Source organism: Cornus florida, unplaced genomic scaffold, assembly GCF_030987335.1.
Source record: "Cornus florida cultivar Cherokee Brave unplaced genomic scaffold, ASM3098733v1 CherokeeBrave_3.0.0_Hap2_Chr03, whole genome shotgun sequence".
Taxonomy (NCBI): Eukaryota; Viridiplantae; Streptophyta; class Magnoliopsida; order Cornales; family Cornaceae; genus Cornus; species Cornus florida.
The window spans coordinates 27,325,956-27,346,136 of NW_026775573.1; the positions used below are offsets into that span (position 1 = coordinate 27,325,956).

Below are 20,181 nucleotides of genomic sequence, written 5' to 3' on the forward strand. Positions count from 1 at the left end.
CTAATAAAAATAAAAATAAAAATAATGAAGATATCAATCAAACCCAGCTTGGTAATCGAGGAATGAAGCAAAGATAGACCAACAGATTTGGTGAACACATCGTCCGACTAATTAGAGAACCGAACAAAGCACGGCTTCATAATTCCCGAACAGCCTTCTCTCTCATAAAATGAATGTCCACCACTATATGTTTAGTCCTCTCATGAAGAACAACAGAATCTGAAGCAAGCATGATGACTGACTTATTATCACAAAACAAGTCTGAGGACTATTTTTCACTTAGCCCTAGCTCCTCCAAGAAAGATCAAAACCAGAGAATCTCACAAGTACCCTGAGCCATGGCACGATACTCAGCCTCTGCTGAAGATCTCGAAACTAGAAGTTGCTTCTTACTTTTCCAGGATACAAGATGGTCTCTGTAGAAAGTACAGAAGCCAGCTATTGAATGTCTATCAGTCTTGGACCCAGCATAGTCTGCATCACTAAAACATGATAGCCCAACCTGCCTACTAGAAGAATAGAATAATCCAAGTCCAGGACAAGACTTAAGATATCGAAGAATATGATACACTGCATCCATATGAGATGTATGAGAAGCATACATAAATTGGCTCACAACACTAACCGTAAAAGCCAAATCAGGACGCGTGTTGGTAAGATAAATCAATCTTCCTACCAAGCATTGATACTGCGAAGGATCAAAAAGGAGATCTCCAGACTTAGCCAAGATCTTCAGATTAGGATTTTTGCAATAAAGAGAAACCTTGCTTAGATCTAGCAACCTCAATTCCCAAGAAATATATGAGCTGCTCAAGGTCTTTCACATCAAAAGCTTTAGCCAATTGAAGATTTACTTAAGCGATCGCAGGGATGTCATTGCCAATAATGATGATATCATCAACATAGAAAAGAAGAATGATACATTAACCAATGGAGGAACAGTGGATAAAACGTGTATGGTCAGAATGGCATCTAACAAACTCCATGGATAGAATTACATCACTGAAGCGGCTAAACCAAGCTCTAGGAGATTGTTTTAACCCATACAAAGACTTCCGCAATCGACAGACCTTTCCAGCATACTCCCCCTCAACCCAAAAATCGGGTGGAGGATCCATGTAAATAGTCTCAAGAAAATCACCGTTAGGGAAAGCATTCTTCACATCAAGTTGATGAAGAGGCCAATTGTGAGAGGCAGCCAGGAAGACAAGCAAACAAACTGAGGTCAATTTAGTCACTGGAGCGAAAGTATCATTAAAGTCTTTACTAGGAATCTGAGAAAACCCTTTGGCCACCAAACGGGCCTTATACTGATCAATTGAGCCATCAACCAGATATTTAACACTGAATACCCACTTGCAACCTACAATCTTTTCACCAGAAGGGAGAGATACAAGCTACCATGTTTCATTATGCTGCAAAGCATCCATTTCTACCTTCATAGCAAATATCCAATTGGGATTCTGAAGAGCCTCACACACATTTTTGGGAATGGAAGTGGAATCAAGTTTGCCTAAAACGGCTCGACAAGACCCTGAAAGACCATCATAAGAGATATACTGCAAAATAGGATGATCAGTACTACAAGCAAATCCAAATCGAGCAGGGGCTCGCGGTCCCTCCCAAGTGGGATACCGAGACTCAGGAACAGTGTCAGATAAATGTAAAGGAGAGAGAGGAGGTGTACTTGAACTTGTATCTAAGGAGGATGAAGGCAGTGGATGCAGAGCACGAGGGCGGTGAGAATAAACCTGCAAAGGGGGTGAGGAAACAACAAGAGAAGACTCTTTCTTGAAAAATAAGAAGAGGACGAGCAAGAGGAGAAGCCTCTTGATCAGGAGGAGAAGTTTCCTGCAAGATAGTGTTAGAACCATAAAAAGGGGTTTGGTCATTAAAGGTGACATTAAGAGAGTGATACATGTGTTTGTGTACCGGATCATAACACCAGTAACCTTTTGACATGGAAAAGTATCCTAAGAAGATACATTTAATGGCCTTGTCATCAAGTTTAGTACAATAAGGGCTACGATATTAAACAAAACATGTACATTCAAACACCCGAAGCATGATGGAAAAAAGAGTAATATCAGGCTGAAGCACTTGTAAGGGGGCTTTACCATTTAATACTCTACTAGGGGTATGATTAATGAGAAAAGTAGATGTAAGAACCGCCATGTACCAATATGACTTTGGCACATTCATACCACTTAAAAGACATCGAACAAATGACACTAGTTGGCGGTTTTTACGATTTGCCACACCAATCGGTTCAAGGGTATAGGATAAGTAAGCTAATGAAGAATACCCTGTTGGTTAAGTTGAGAGCGAAACTCATTGGAAACATATTCACGACCATTGGCAGACCTAATAGTTCCTAACAACAGTTTTATATTGAGTTTTGATCATTTGGAGGAATTGAGTGAACAAGGGAAAAACTTCAGATTTCTTTTTAAGTAAATAAACCCATGCGTAGCGGGAATAATCATCAATGAATGTGATATAATAACGATGCCCCGAAAAAGCAATAACAGGAGAAGGACCCAACACATCAGAATGTATGAGATCAAACATACTAGGTGCACGATGCTTATGGGAAATATAACTGGTTCTAATATGTTTAGAAAGCTCACAAATATCACATTGAAACTTATTATCCTTACAAGCCTTTATCAATGAAGGGAAAAGCAGACATTAATACTAAAAGTTTACATGCCCAAGTCGAGCATGCCATAAATTTAAAGTCTGAAAAGAAAAAACATTGGACCTAGAAACTATAAGAAGAGAGGCTTGAAGGCTAGAAGCAAGTGGAGGAGGTGTTGCTGGAGGATCCCTAAAGTAATAGAGGTCATTGTGTTCATATCCCCTGCCAAAAATCCTCTTCAAACACAAAACCTGTAAAACACAGTAATGAGAAAAGAAAATCACTGCGCAGTTTAGTGATTTGGCAAGTTTGCTAACAAATAGAAGATTAAATGCAAAGTTAGGAACATAAAGAACAGATGGAAAATAATATCAGGGGATAGATGAACATCTCCTTTAGTACGAATAATGGTGGTTGACCCATCAGCTAGACTAAATTAACAAGGGTAACGGGAGTAGAAAATAATGACAACTCACCAGTCATGTGATAATTGGCTCCGAAATCTAGAACCCGAGTAGGTTTTCCCGCTTTAACATGAAAAGCAGGAGTACCTGTAACTATAGTAACCGTGGGAGTAGAAGAGCTAGCCCTGGTGGATAAAGCTCTGAACTGCTCCTGAAGCTGACTAATCTGGGACTGTAACTGATTGAAATCCTGAAAAGATGGTCTAGGAGGAGTTGAAGCAGGAGGAATAACAATATGTGGAGTAGTATACCCACCTATTGTATCAGCTACTGCGGCCACGGCCAGAAGGACGATTGCGAGAAAATTTCTACTTTAGCCCGAGAAGAAGCTTAAAGCAGCGATCCTTTACATGACCCGTGGCTCCACAATATTGACAAATAACCTTTCCCTCTGAAAGTCTAAAAATAGCAGCAAGAGCCATCTGATCAACTGAAGTATCTGGTAAAGCTACTAGCTGAGAGATTTGACGTCTACAATAAATCAGGCATAGGAGAGGTGTTTATGATCTAAGTTCTAAGAGCATCATACTCGGATCGTAAATCCATCAAAAACTGGTAAGTATGCTGGCGGTCCAGTCTCTTAACCAAAAGAGTTAAAGCTTCTTCAGAGAAATCAGAGAGAGATTCATACTATGCTACTTCTTCCCACCTAGACTAGAGGTACCCAAAATACTCTAATACTGACAGCTTGAGTGTCTCCTGAGATGCATGAGCAATCTCCTAATAAGGTTCAAAGATACGAGCGTCATTGCGGGAGTAAGCATACATCTTGTTAAGGGCTTGCCACAGATGAAACCTAAAAGCCAACCAGTTTTCCCTTTCCTTCCAATATAAAGTTGAAGACAACGGGACCAAGATACGAAGTTGTGCACATTTAAGAGCACACTAGTAACCTGTTGCGCCGGAGTATACTGTGCCGAAGATAAAGTGTCATTTTGGCTACTGGAATCACTCATGGTACCAAAATAAGGCTGGTCCACACGTCAAAGAGGGAGGAGAGAGAAAAATAAGGCCGGAAAAATCGGCGTTTCCTCTAAATATGATGCCAAACAAACACCAGCAGCCCACAAAGGGGAAAAAAAAAATAGAAGGACCCTTAGGTCATAAAAAAACTAAGGGAATTCTCCTAAACATGAATCAAGGGCTGGGAGGAAATGGAGGTGCGCCGGAGGCGAGGGAAAGAGGAGGGAGGGAGACAAGTGGCGGCGGCGTTGGGGAAGGAAGATGAGGAGGTGAAGGTTTTTTTGATTTGCTCTGATACCAAAAAGAAGAGTTTTGAGGTTTTGGCTTACTCAAACCGGGAGCCAAGAACTATATTTATATACAAGAATATGGTACAAAGAAATGAAACCAAATCAAAGAAAAACAGGAAATATGCCAAAATCTACGTGATCCCATGATTATGAGGATCTTATCTATGTGATCCCATGATTACGAGGATCTTACATAAAACACCTAAAAAAAGGCTTAAAACAGCTAATAAAAATAAATAAATAATAATAATAATAATAATAATAATAAAGATATTTCAACATGATACAATGATAGAATTAACACAAAATCAATATGTACAAGTTCTAATACATTGCTAGTTTACTATAAGTTTTGATAACACGTGCAAATCACACGCCTCTTTTCCTAGTGTGTGTGTGTGTGTAAGAAAGACAAAACAATAGAACCAAACCAAAACAATCCAATCACCTAAGGTTCAGTTTGTTTGATTCCAGTAGTTCCAAAAATCTTTAATGTGATTTCATCATCATAGTAATGATCCAATCAATCAAGTCATGCAACCCCCAATTGGCCAAACATGACCTTTGATCATAGCATATGGCAAACACTTGTTGCATAATCCTAACAATTTTAACAACAATAACAATATAACAAATAAGCAGATAAAATGTTTTTCCAAGATTAAAGGATTATACACAATGCATACACATACAAGAGACGAAAAAAATTACTGCATAGTATATAAGACTGTCTCCAGTAAAATTTGTTAAAATTCTAAAACCCTGTGAATCAAAAGAGCCTTAAGGTAGTTCAGTATCACCTAAGAGTTAAAGATGCCATTAAATGCAGACAAACAAACTAAAATAAAGAGTTAATTGCATATATTAAGTTTATCTGAATTTATGAACCACTGCTTATTATTTCCCAAATTTCCAACCCCAGAAAGCTTGACTTGCCAATGTTGCAGATCTTTGCCCTTTTGTTATTGTCAACATGGTGAGGGAAATAAAAAGTCTTCAACTTAAGAAAATGGTAATTGAGTAGATATTATACAAAATTATATTTTAAAAGCAATACTAATACCGCAAGAAGTCCTTCCCAAATGACGAGTCCTGGAGATCAACAATGCGGAGCTTTTGATTGATTGCACGCAGCAACAACAGAGTAAGTTCTCCATCAAAGACACATGATGATTTCTGGATTATGTCAACCGCCTCAATCTCGGAGGTGTCAATTTCCATAAATACATCAAGAAGCGGATGGAAATCAGTATCCTTCAAGTCATCCAAGATAATCACAAGGCTACATTGCTTGTGGCGAGATTTTTTACGCTCAGCCTGAAAGATCGAGCAGAAAGAACTAATCAGAATTAATTTTCATTTCCTTCAACAAGAACAAATGTAAGCGGGAAAGAAGGAAGGGTGTGACTAGAATCTTGGTTCTTACCATGGTAAGGAAAAGACCTGAGCACAGAAATTTGCGAAATAAAATCAAGAAAAGTTTGATAATCTTCTTTTTCACTCTTCTTGCGATAACTAATTGAAGCAGCAGAGCATAGTCTAACATCTAAACATGAGACCTAATGCCCAAACATTTAGGAAAGAATTGTGCCACTAAAATTTTCACTAAACAATAGTTTAATGCACGGGACCTCAAGGACCACAGAGTGTAGTGAAACATGCCATTACAGTACAAGAATATAGGAAGTCTACAGTAATCACGTGAGGCATGCACTTCATTTTCGTAATGTTACTATTGGAATATTTATAAAAGAGTAATTTGACTTTTCACAGATCTCAAAAACTTGTTTCAACCCAATGGTTAAATAGGGAGAACTCATGGCTCTTCTCATGAGATAGACCTCTTAGGAGCATTCTCATTATAAAAACAAGCAAATTTTGTATTATTAGAAAATAAGGCAGCTCTTTGAACAAGTAAAATAAATCAACTTATACATGTATAAACTTATCCCACAATAATAATGATAACCGCCACCATAAAAACAAAACTAATAATTACCATACATATGTAATTGATGACATAAGATTACTTGTCAAAGAAAGAAAGAAAGAAAAGCCGAGAACAAGGCCAGCTACAACTACAATAATCATGAAATTTTACCGAAAACCAAAATTCAATTGTCTGCTTTTCTACTCCTGCTCCATTATTCCTTTTTCTTTTTCCCTTGGAGCGTGGTTAGAGAATATCAAAAGAGTAGAGATACATCTATAGACATGTGATGCATACACAAAGATCTCCATAAGACTAGCTCAACACACCGAACTTCAGAGATAGTATAGACAATTCAACCACCCCTTCAGTAAACCTCCTATCCCTCCACCAAAGGCATAAGAGAGCTGCCTGCCACATAACACTGGCTATTCTCCTTACTCTACAACCTCACCAAATTTCAAGAACATTCCCGCCAGCTTGAGCATCAATAATTCCAAAAAGAGCTCATAAGAAAACCCACAACTTACTAGGCAACTGGACCAAGCAACAGCAGATGGCTAATGATTTTGTTGTCCCGTTATGCGACACCAATTAACAATGAGTTGTCGCCTCTTTGGACGATTGATAACCCATCTCTCAAAGCATCCTCCTCTGTCTTTCCATGACCTGAGAATATAGTACGCTAAAGAAGGCCTTAATCTCCTCATTTCCCAATCTTGCAATGGTGAACAAAAAAATTTGTCCCACCTAACCGGTCCTCTAAGACCCTAAGATAGTCTGCAAACATATCCTATTGATCAGATGCAGTCCTAAAACATGGCAAGGCCCAAAATAAAGGTCCCTCACCTCACTAATGATCAACCCAGAATACCAGAATTAAACTATATCCTGCTACCAAGAACCAACCACTAACCTCGTATCACACTCATACCTGATAATCTTCGCGCTCCCAGCTTAAGGGCCCCGGACCAATAGTTCTGTTTCCAACTATCCTTTATAAACTCTCTCTTTCCATCCTGTACCGCAACAACCACTTATCCAAGAGCTTGATCAAACAATCAAACGTTTCGGTACCCAACCCTCCTCCTTGAGGGGAAACAAACTGCTTTCAAATCCCACAAGTGATACTTGAATTCATTCTCTTTGCCACCCAACAGAAAGTCCTTCTGAAGCTTTTCCAGAGCTCAATTAGGACTAGTCACAATAGAAGGGAAGGGAGACAAAAAGTATGCGGACTAGTTAAGAGTTACCTAAACAAGTATCGCCTCTTTCAACACGCCACCAACTTTCAGGAGCATCCCGAACGCTTACGGCCTAAAAGACGAACTAAAAGGAGGCCCAAATAAGCAGTAGAGAAAGCACTCTGAAACCCATAATGCACACAAAAAGGTCCATCACCTCCATCTTCCCTACCAAAATCAGATCACTCTTGGCTTAAGTGGTCTCAAACTGACACTGTCGAAAGCAAAGACAGAAAGATCTCAATAGCTTCAATTGATCTTCTTAGCCCTACAAAACAGAATCGTATAACCACAAAATAAAAGATAAGATAACGCTCTAGGAGTACCCCTAACCAGCCCAAACAGAAATCCTGTTAACGTGCCTCCATCCACTTAACATTATACAGATGAATGTTTCCATCACCATAATAAAGAAGAAAGGAGAGAGTTGATCTTCTTATTTGAGGTCTCTCAACCCAGTAAAGAAACCTGTCAGCATTCTGCAAAGATTGAAAATTAGATCCACTTCTCTCCATGATATATACAATATATAATGAGTGTAAGCCTTGTCAATATCCAGTTGGCAAACAATTCTAATACCATTACTGCAGTAAACAGAGACAAAACAAAAGTCCTCTAGCAGCAGTAAGATAGACTAGGATCACTCCAATCACTGTTGGAACCTAAATTTCTAAAAGGTTCACTCTAATCTTGCCTAAACAAACTCTAAAATCCCACACAGCATTAATAACACCTTCACCACTTTTCTTTTCTTTTTTCCTAAATGGAAAATAAGAATATTTGGCTTCTTCAAGATAATTTCCAAAGCTCAATAATTATTTGAATCAATCCCTCCTCGAAGAAAACTCACCCTTGAGTTTGAAGCAAATTTACAATGATTTATCAAAAAACCCCAGCATTGCCTTCCATCCTTTCTTTCGTCTTCTCCAATATTGAACCGGAAATACTAATCTTTCACTGATGAACACCATAGCCACAACTAACGCAAATTTCCCCAGTAAATTCTATTTGCAGCAACTCAACAGATTTGAATAATGAAGTAAATTTAGAAGGCTTGTTGTCAGTATCAAATCGACATGGTGCTTGTTAGATACATGATTCATTTGTTGGCAAATTCCTACTCAAAACATGTGTTATAATGTGTGAAAGTGTCATGAGTCATTTGAGGACCTATATTGAAGATATGGCAGACACAAAGTACGAAGAAGACGGCAGAAAATTCACGTCAATCACACATCTAGGTCACAAGTAAATTGATCTTAGTAAGACCTTAGTCTGACCTACTTTATTCTTGGTTGGGCTCATATATATGTTTTATAAGTGTTTCTGAAATATAATTATTCAAATTTTAAGTTTTTCAATTTTTTTGAAACTGCCTTTTAAAATGAAAAGCAGCGTGCACGGATCAAATTTCGATCAAGAAACTTCCAGAAGATATCAACCGAATGATCAATTGATCAAGAAGTTTCAAGAAAATTTATTTCCAAAACCATAATGTATTGATCAATGTGTTTCCAGTAAAGTTAAGATTGATTGAACCTGTCAGAGATAAATTTTTTAAAACCCTCTCCAAATACAATTTTACAAGGTTTAACTTCCTATAAAATATGGAACTCCTATGTTGGCTATAAATATGATATTATAGCTAGTCTAGGCATGAGTTGAGCTCTCTAATTAACTAAAGAGATAAATCACTTGTGAGAAAGAAAATGTTCTGTTTTACTCAGTCTAACATATTGTGTCATTTGAGTGCACATCAATGAGAAGATCATTAATTCAATCCTATTCAACCGATCAATTCAGAGCAGACATGGGCAAGAAAAGTAGATTCATGAGGAGCAATGCTAAAGACGAGCAGACGGATGGCCTGGAGATTTTCGAGGGAAAATTTTGGCGTCAAATGTGTCTGGAGGTAACTTGGGGTTTGAGGGTAAGCGAATTCTCAACCTAGTTGTAATCCCTTTCTTGTTAGTGAATTGTGCTTGACTTGACTAGGTCCCTTGTTTTTTTACCTTTTTTGGATTTTTCATATAACAATCTTCTAACTCTACTTTGCTTTACTTTATGTTTATTGTTTGATTGCGAGTGATCGATTGAAATTGAAAATTAATTATAAGTCTTATTTTTTATAAGTAAGAATTCCTTAAAAGCAATCAAAAGGGGAATGCATCCCTCAAAGACAGCACAGGGCCAAATAGGGCCTTTAAAACCCTAAACAAATCCAAAAACTCTTCAAATAACTGACCGGAATTTGAAAGGTTTAACAAAATTTTGTAAAGTTAGTCAAAATTTATATATATATATACACACACACACACATATTCATAAGACCTATCACCCCTCTCTAGGTATAATTCACTGCTCATATTCTAACAAAGCCTCAGGTAACGCATACGCACTTTCAATTGGTATCAGAGAGGGTTGGTTACTAGACATATAGAGTGATTTATAGGAATATTATGGATTTTGAAAAAGTGAGTCGATTGATTTTGTTTATTCAGATGACTATGCCTCCTTTGATAATCTAATGCATGACAATCATTCTAGTTTATCTGAGATATCTTCTTTTAGTGATTTGATAGGGAACTTAACTCCATTAAGTATGCTAATGCTATCTGCTATGCATCTCATGGTGACTTGCATGATATGTCATCTATGTAATGCATGAAACTTAGAATATGATGAAGATGATATATTTAGAGTAGATTTTGCTGAATTACATGAGTACGAGTTTACAATCAGAAAATTCTGATTGTTAAATAAGGTAAAACCATGGAATGCATAACTGCAAAACAAAAACTTGAAATTGCTAGTTCAACAATTTTTTTAACTAAACCAGAAAATATATATATATATACACACACTTCACAGTAAAGTAAAAGTACTTGAACATGAAGCTACTCAATCTAAGAAGATGAGAAAAGAACTTAGAGCTGGATTTCAAAAACTAGAACTGCTACTGAAAACTAAACAGAATGTAATTGAAAACTAGATTCGACAGCTAAAATTGATAATTCTACATGTCATAAACATAGCCATGGGAAATCTAGTGAGACTAAAAAGATTTATCCCCCCTAAACAAGGTCCAATATGTCATTATTGTTTAGAGAAAGATCATATAAAATTTAAATGCACCAAACGTATAAATGACCTTAATAAGAAGAAGAAAGGCATAAAACTCTCTATATCAAGAAACGACTCTAGGAACTTCAAATATTATTATTCCTTCCCCAACGAAGAGTCCAAAGATAAGACAAAAATAAGTCACTTCTAAAAAATAAATTTGGATGAGAAAATAAGAAATTGAATGCTTAGTAATACACACGGCACTAAAAGCTAAAGATACTAAATACCGGTATTTCGACAGTGGGCGTTCTGGGCATATGACCGAAAATTAATCCTTTTTCTCAACTTTGACAAATTGTGATGGTGGTATGTTTAGATTTGGAGACGGTAAATTTGCAGACATAGTAGGATATGAAACAGTAACAATTCTCGGAATTATAGATTTAAAAGACATTTGTTGTGTAAATGGGGCTAAAAGCCAGTGTAATTAGTATTAGTCAACCATGTGATAACCGACAAGAAGTTTACTTCACACAAGATAAATGTGTAGTAATAGATAAAGAATGGAATAGTACTCTAAAAGGAAAAAGGTCATTAGATAACTCTTATGTCATATAGCTATAACCTACATTAATCTAATAGTGCTCAAACCAATACCATAATGCTAAGACATAGAAGACTTGGTCAAATTTTTTGAAAATGGTATAGTTAGAGAACTGCCTAAATTTAGCAAACCATAAGTTGGAATATGTCGGCTGTGTCAAAAAGTACACATCTAAAAGTCACACAAAAAAAAAAATCCAAATAATAAATACGTCTAAACCACTTGAACTTGTACATATGGATATTATGGGTTGATACAAACTGAGAGCATAAAAGGTAAAGACATTTTGGTTGCGGTAGATGAATTTTCTAGGTACACATGGGTAACCTTCTTAAGAGAAAAATAGACACTTATCATAAATTCAAAATAATTTGTTAAAGGATTCAAAATGAAAAAGAATATAAAATTTATAAAATAAGAAGTGATAAGAGGCAGAGAATTCTACGGAGAATGCATTAAATATTGTAACGAATTAGGAATGAAGCAAGAATTGTCTATTGCCGCTACATCACAACAAAATGGTGTAGCTGAAAGGAAGAATGATCGCTGGTGATTTATGAACAACTTTAGGAGATCCAATTTAACCCCCTCCCAAGCTTCACCCACACCAATACTCCACTCCATCAAGATGCCAACTCCCCTCCCATTTTAATTTGCATATCACCTACTTTCAGAAACTCGTGAGATAGCTGTCATCTTCCTAAACAGCTTGATCCCCCCTTCCACCTGAGCTGACGGCCTTGAAGGAGATTGCATGTCTTGCTTGCTAGTGCTCTTTAACCACCCCCACCCCCTCCCCCTGCAACAGTGCTTGACTTAACTCAGACAAGCTTACTAGTCAACTCCTGAGCTTAATTATGGGGTGTTGCAGCAAAGAGAGACAAAACAAAAATCCTTTTGGGCATAATTTGGTACGTGAGAATGGAATGAAATGAAATAGAATGGATTGCTTTTATTTCCATTCTTTTACTTGGTAAGTAATTTTAAAGTTGGGATGACCATTCCTGACCATTCCCAGAGAATGGTCATTTCTACAAAATCATTATACTTCCCAACAAAAGGAATGGTCATTCCATTCCAACTTAAAACGTATGGGGTATAAAAAAAATTATTTGTCACTAAAAAAAGGCTTTTCTTCAACGTTATGGTCCAGATGTTTATCTCTCTCGCACCTCCAACCCGCTGTAGTCGCTGCAGGGGGATGCGACAATGGTGGTGTAGTTAGAAAAAACGATGTATCTCTAGATTCCTCCACAGTGGACTGTGATGAAACCACGACAATCCAGTGAGTCCTAAATAACAATGGTGGTGTGGTTGGCAAGACGATCTCGTTCTTGATTCCTCCACGGCGGACGGTGATGAAACCACCACAATCCAGCGAGTCCCAAACTGAAGGGTGATACGACGATGGTGGTGTGGTTGGCAAAGATGATGTTGTTCTTGATTCCTCCACGGCGGACGGTGATGAAACCACCAAAACCAGGCGAGTTCCGAACTGAAGGGTGATACGACGATGCAAGTGTGGTTGGCAAAGATGGTGTCGTTCTTGATTCCTCCACAGCAGACGGTGATGAAACCACCACAATCCAACGAGTCCCGAACTGAAGCATGATGCGACTATGGTAGTGTGGTTGGAAAAGAAGATGTCGTGGGCTCTTATTTTCATTCCTGCATCATTTGATGTCTACAAGCAAACAGGAGAATGGGAATGTTTGTTCCATTCTCATTCCATTCTTTGTTTCATTTCCACCTCATTTCATTCCTTCGTACCAAACTAGGCCTAATAGTATTAAGTTAGAATAGAATTACTCCAATCATAATTAAAGCCTAAAAAGAGAAATCCAGGAAAAGCCTGAAGAAAAAAAGGTGGTGTCCTTGATGATATCTCAAAATTATATTGATAGAGCCTTGTTGCAGCAGAAAAAAGGGATTGTCCTTTTATAATACAGCCAATAATGACCTCTAATCTTCCCTAGACATACTTTAGAATCCCAAAAAAGTATTCCTAAGTGAAGAATCAGTAATTCCAAAACTTAATTCCTATTTAGTACCCAAAAACAAGAATGACTATTCCACTTCTTCAAGATACTATTTATTTGTATCAGGTGTGTGATTATTTGAGCCAGGATTATGTAAAATCATACCTGTCAAGCTAGGGTAGTCTTGCCTGACTTTGCAATGGCCCACCCTATTCCACTTGACTTAGCTGTAGATCCTCCCCAAGTTCTGGACTGCTAACTTTCTCAGCCCAAATTTAACGCAAGCTCTTGGTCTTGAACTTGATTTGTCCCCCATGCCCACCTCAGTCCCATTATGCCACTTGCCCTTCTCAGTCGACATATCTCCCTTGCCCATTTGAGACTTCCAGGTCCCAGATTATAGTTTGCCAGCCCATTAGCATACTACCTCTCTTTTAGACCCCGATGACCAACCTATTATAGACCTTCCTCCTTTGGGCCAAAAACTTCACTCGACCACCACTTCCTTGTAGGACCTCGTCATGCTAGTGCATATCTTCAGATATGTTTTACAAAAGATGGATCCATTCGCAACTCCCTGAACTGTTCTTCAAACTTCATAAATTCATATTTTCAGTCAGAATATTTTATATTTCTTTTTATTAGTTTCTGACTTGGTTGTTTTAGCAATCAACTTTCCCTATTAGTATCTTCTCTCTCACTTACTGAATAAAATAAACTACCACCTAGCCTTAGCTCAAGAGGTATCTCCTCCTCACACATGGGAGCTTGACAATTCAAGTCCTCATTCAGGCAATAGTGGATGTATGAGTACCAAATAAAATGAGTAAAATAAACTAATGGTCAGTTATCATTGTTACGATTAAATTATTAACATAAAAAACATGCAACAAAACTGATCCATGATGGTTTAAATTAACCAATTAGTTTCGCAACAAGGATCGTGCTCCAAATTTCTAACCAATTAAAAAACCCTTTTGAGGACCATACTTTCTAATACACTAGGATCCTACCCACCAGGCCACCACCCAGTATATGTCCTTTCTATGCTGTTTATTTCTTATTTTAACATGCATCCACCTCATTTCAGGATTCCAATCTGTCACTTGTCGGAGGATGAAAAATCCAAAGTGCCTTGTGGAATTTATATTGCCAAACCCATGTGGTAAACAGATAGGACAATGGAAGTCAAACTGCATAACTGCTACACATGCCAAATTTCTTTTATAGTACAATAACTCCTATTTTAGGACTCATCTCTTCTCATAGTTGTAGAAATTATGACTTCGGCTCTAATAATCAAAGCAAAGAACTTAGCATTGTGAAGCATTTCATCATCATCATCATTGTCTTTACACCGTATGGACGTGGTCGGCCACGTGGATTCTCTTTTTCCATTCTCTTCCATCATAAGTCATTTCTCCTATTAGATTTAATTTTTTAAAAACACTTCTTATTATTTCATTTCACGTTAGTTTTGGTCAACCTCTTTGTTTCTTGCCTTCCATAAAAACAAATCTTCCTTTTCTCCCTGGTGCATCTAGAGTTCTACTTCGATGTGTCCATACCATCTAAGTCAACTTTCTCTTATTTTTTCATTAATTGGCGCCACTCATAATATCTATCTCATACTTTGATTATTAACCTTATCTTTTCTAGTTACTCCTACTGTCCATCTTAGCATTCGCATATTGTGAAGCATTTATGTTCAGGAAAAATTTACTAAAAATGAATTTAAATGTTAATAGGGAAAACTATAACCATTACAAACCTTAAAGAAAGCTGATAAAACTGCATTATTAGGTAGCTCTGGCCCCTCTTTCCTTCTGTAATAATCCATGTACCTACAATCAAGATCAAAATGAGGGTCATTAGAGTATTTAAGAAATCATTGAGGTTCAAATGGAAAAATCTGTAACCAGTGCATAACTAACAAGTCAAAAAGTCATCAGACTGTTAATGTAAATGAATTGATTTTCTCAGCTACTTGGAATTTTAATATAACATTTTTAATTTTTCTTCTCTTTCCTTCTTTTAATTGAAGGGATATGCTTACCAACCCATCAATTTTAAATTATAGGCGTCATTGATGTAGTGATGCATGTAAAATTTGAATTTAAGACCTCAAGGCTGTAATACTCTTGAACAAGATTATAACTCACAAGTTCACAACATTCCAGAATCCATATAGAAAAGAGCTTCCTAAATAGCGTTCATGTCTGTGTTGTAGTGCTAAAGACTGAGGTTCAAAACATAGATCCACTTATCCACTTTTCACTCCACTTTATTACCTTAAGGTAAGGTGAAAAAACAGAAAATTCAGCAATAGATGTCATATTCAATTTGGTTAACAATTACATGAGATATCCCATAGACCCCAAGTCAGAAAATCTATAAAGGGAGTTACAAGGGCCAAGGGGTAGTCCTCGTGGGGGTTTGTAGGCAGAGCCATTCAAAGGGCAATCACAGTGAAAAGGGTATTTTCAACACTTCTGTGAATTCCATAACTACATATTACCTAAGAGCATTTATTAGGAAATATAATAAAATGACTAGAACATTTCACTATTTTACTCTATCTTTCCTATTAACATCAGAACCACATTAAGACCATATTAATGGGTAATGGATTCTCTAATTTCCAGAGGACATAACCACATATCAGGTGTTGTGACACATATAAATCAAGCCCAAAAGGTGACGCACAGTAGCACAAAAATAGGAACAAAAGCATGAACGGTGGAGTCAGAACTATATCAGAAAGTCCAGAAAGCCTCCAAAGCATTTTATATGTGCAAGAGCTTATGCTTATATGTGCACATGTATAAGCTGATGCACATAAAGTCTGAAAATATTTATTTAGTAAGAATAGTGGGGTAGATTACACTAAGTTGTACAAAAATAAACATAAATGCATTATCCACACTCATAAGCACATCTATATGAAGTGTTAATGTCAGGTCAAGTATCCTTCTAATCCCAAAAGAAATAATTTTCAAATTCTAACACATCAAGGTAAAATATCACCCCAAGATGTGCCAAGTTCCTAAGAGGCCAATTGAATCAGTGAGTCAAGAAAGAAACACCGTCTTCAATTACTCTAAAATACCATAACAGATATAAGAATCTGAAGGGAGGACAAGCAAGAAAAGAATAGAACCTTCACCCATTATGATCATATAATCAAACATCAATAGTGAAATTTATATTGAATTTTACCCATCAGTAAATAAATAAATAAAATTCACATTCATATAAAACACAACAGGTCGGAATATGCGCAAGTTTTCCTGAGGACATGTTTTGGTGGAACAATGCCCCATTAAGTGCATATGGGCTTATCGAATGAAGTTTCTGCCTTCTGCTCGTAGGCATTAAGTGCATATGGGCTTATCAAGTGGTTCGCCGCTTTGGTTTGCAAATAACCTTTTAAGATGACTCTATGTTGAACCACAACCTCAACTCTTTTTTCAATTATTCTCATCATTAAATCAAAGCAAACTACAATAACTAACCAAAATGTTCTAATCAGATCTTTAAAAGGCAATTACCCAATCTTCACCCTGGCTACATGTGGGAGAGGAATAATTGAGACTATTCCAAACCTTTTAGGACATTGACTATAAAAGTATTACAATCACCATCGAATCTTCATCTACATAGCCAATGTTCAGGCAACACTTTCTCAATCATTTTAGGATGTAAGTTAAACATTGACTCGGAATAACTTTCAAAAAAAAAAAGGCATCAATCAATTGCTACTTACTTTGACAGAAAATTTGATAAAATAATGACACAAAGTCCTAATAGTTTACTACATGGGGAAAATTCTCTTTTCGATTGCCCATGGATGTAGACCTTAGTGCGGAACCAGAAATCTACTTGTGTTTAATGTTGTGATTTGATCTTCTCGTGCATTACTTGTGGTTGGTTAATTACTTTTTGCTAATTTCTTTTGTTAATGTTGCACAAGATCCTCGTTTTTTTTGTAGCTTACCAAAATTAAGAAATGAATTTTAGTTTAGTAACCAGTTTACAACTTGGTATTACAGCTTCAAGGTTGGCATGCAGGATGTTGGAGCATCTGAGAATTGTATGCAAGCTATTTGTTGATATAATGATTTGAGCATTTTTGTTACTGAGTGGTGTCCAAGGTAATTGCTTTAGATAGATTTAGAGAGAGAAATTGTTGGCATTTAATTTGAAGAGGTGAAATTCGGCATGCTTAATGATTTTGAATTTTGGAAAATGAAAGCTTAGGACTTGCTGGTTCAACAAGGTTTACATAAGGCATCTAAAGGTAAGGTGATAGCTCTAATAGAAGATTCATTGAAGAGCTGAACTTATAATTTGCTATCACCTAGCAAAGATTTGGCCAAGATAACTGGTGAAGGAAAGGTCTGCAAGAGTATTGTCAAGGTTTTGTTTTAGACGGGATCAATGGTTGATCAAAGAGCCCATGGTCTAGGTAGGTTACCTCCATTGCACTCGGGAGGGGTGCCCGCCTAAGGTCTACCCAAGTGGTGGAGTATTGTCAAGGTTGAAGAGTTTTCACTTGCACAAATCTTTAACAAAGCGGAACTACTTCAAGAGTAATTTTAGTTTTTAAAAATGACTGAAAGGTTTCGAGTTTCGATAGACCAATTTTTACAACACTATTGACCAAGTGGAGAGAAAAGTATGAAGATGGATGAAGAACAAAAGGTGGTCACATTGTTCTGTAGTTTATTTGTCAAGAGAACTTGGCTACACGTTTGAATTAACCAGGCACACCTAAATAAGAAATGATGAGCAGTACATTACTTGGATGTGAACTACAAAGGATTACTAGTTTGGATGATAGCAATGATTTATTTATGGCCAAGAACGAGAGAGAGAGAGAGAGAGAGAGAGAGAGAGAGAAAAAAAAAAAAAAAAAAAAAAAAAAAAAAAAAAAAAAATCCAAGAAAATACCATAATGGCCAGCAACAACCTTGCTTGATGGTTATGTGGCATCACTGGTCAATGGTCAATCCAATAAAAAGTTTTGGAAAGAAGAAAGTGAATAGTTCAGTTCAAAAAGCAAGGTTAGATAAAGGAAAGTGTCGGTTCCACGAATGAAAAGAGAGAATATCATATTCAAGAAATCATGTAAATGAAGTTGAAGATCAACTTTAGGCATCACTAATGACGAAGTATGTATGGAATGTGAAAGTCTTAATCCTCACAAAAGTTAAACTCTTGATAGTGGCATGATCCATCACATGAATTGTAATACGTTGTGGTTTACTTCCCATAAAGAATGTGAGGGTAGTTTCATGTTGATGGAGAATGACTAAACCTGTAAGGTGATTGGTGTCGGTGTGGGATCATCAAGAACTTTTGAGAACATGGAGCATGTACCGGATTTAAGAAAAAAATTGTTCCCATTCTCCGAATTTAATTTAGGTGTTTACAACTATACAAGTGAACTGAGCCAATTGGAGATTTTAAAGGACTTCGAGTTGAAAACTGCTGCCAATAGCACAGTAGTAGAGGAAGAGGCTACTTCATGTAAATATAAGCAGGGTTAAGAGAAAGTGCTCGGAAGTTCTAAACTACGAAAAGAAGGGATGTGATGTTTCAAATAAGATATTGGAGGACATTCTAACTTCTTTATGATCCGAGACAAGGTAGTCTGGTAATATGGCAGGTAAAGTCATTTTGATATGAAGGTGGAGTTCATTGGGTTTGATTATAGCCAAAATCATTAACCGACGTTACTACCTCTCTTGGGTCCTGTTTGGGAACCTTGCATATATGTTTTCATCCGAAACAAAATCAATGTTTTTGTTGTGTAGTGTGTTCAATGGTGATGGGAAGCATTAAAATTTGTTGCAAGATTTTTGGAAGCAAAAACATGAAAACATGTTTGGTAAAAAAGTGTTGCAAGATTGAGAAACAAAATAGCTAGTTAAAAAAGCCCCGCTAGAGTTTTTCAATATATATATATATATATATTTTGGTGGGGGAGTGGGGAGTGCAGGTACCAAATATTGAGCAAAGGCCAGAAAATTTTCTCCCAGTGTACAAATATTGAGCAAAAGCCACCATGCTAACGATAACCATGGGTACATTGGTTTCAATCCATAACCAAGCATGGCCTTTCCACCGTTCACAATTCAGTAAGCCTAATTTTGCATAATTTATACTGTTCATACAATCATTCCAAACACAAAATTTAAGATTAAAAATAAAGAAAAAATAAAAAGAGAGAGAGATCCAATTTCATCCCTAAATAGGCATTTTGCTAATAATTACCCGTCATACTTCCCAGAAACAGAGATCAAGAAAGAATTCCAAAATTGTGATAAAAAAAAGAAAGAAACAATTCCAAATTCTACATGTTTACACATGCATACAGAGATGTATAAGTATATATACTCGAAGTACAGATGGTTTCGAAGTTACTTGAATGAGATGTATGAGGGAAAAGTGACTATAGATAGAATCAACTGGAAAAACAAAAACTTACATTTCTTCAACGTCTGCGACAGGAGTGATCGGTTTCCCATTTCCCTCCATTGGATCAACCATGAAGGTGTCTCCGATTACTCCAAAGTAGTGTTCTTCTTACATACATACACATATATACATATACATTTACATAATTATACATACGCTAAAGTGAATGCAATTTATAGAGGAAAGTAATGAGGATAGACAATCTTAGAGAGAGAAGTCCTAAATATATAGACAGCGATTGCTGAGAAGCCAGTTCATACGTTTCAAGCCGCATGGCCCGCAAACGTGTCCGCAGTCTGCCACTCTGCATCCGTTGGAGTCCGATCCTCTCTTGTATGACCCGGTTCCCACCCAAACAAAATTTGACCCATTTTATCTCGTGGGTCAAGGAACCGATTCTACAATTCTTTTTGTCCACCAAACACTGAAAGCCGTGCGTTAGAAGAGGAGTCTACTAGTAATGCATCAGATTCGAATCGAATTTAAAATGAGTATATGTAAGTTTGATATTTGTCTC

The 20,181-nt window shown here is 36.9% G+C and overlaps 1 protein-coding gene across 1 annotated transcript in view; it reads right to left on the reverse strand.

Annotated features, from left to right (window-relative positions):
* LOC132300050 (protein DWD HYPERSENSITIVE TO UV-B 1) overlaps positions 1–19,883 on the reverse strand; it is a 51,489-nt gene extending 31,606 nt beyond the window's left edge. The window contains exons 1-3 of the mRNA XM_059796989.1: positions 19,675–19,883; positions 14,953–15,025; positions 5,422–5,675 (exon numbers count right to left, since the gene is read on the reverse strand). Of these exons, the coding sequence (XP_059652972.1) occupies positions 5,422–5,675; positions 14,953–15,025; positions 19,675–19,736 (389 nt within the window). The 5' untranslated portion in view covers positions 19,737–19,883. The remainder of the gene's footprint in view (positions 1–5,421; positions 5,676–14,952; positions 15,026–19,674) is intronic.
* Between the last annotated feature and the right edge of the window lie 298 nt (positions 19,884–20,181).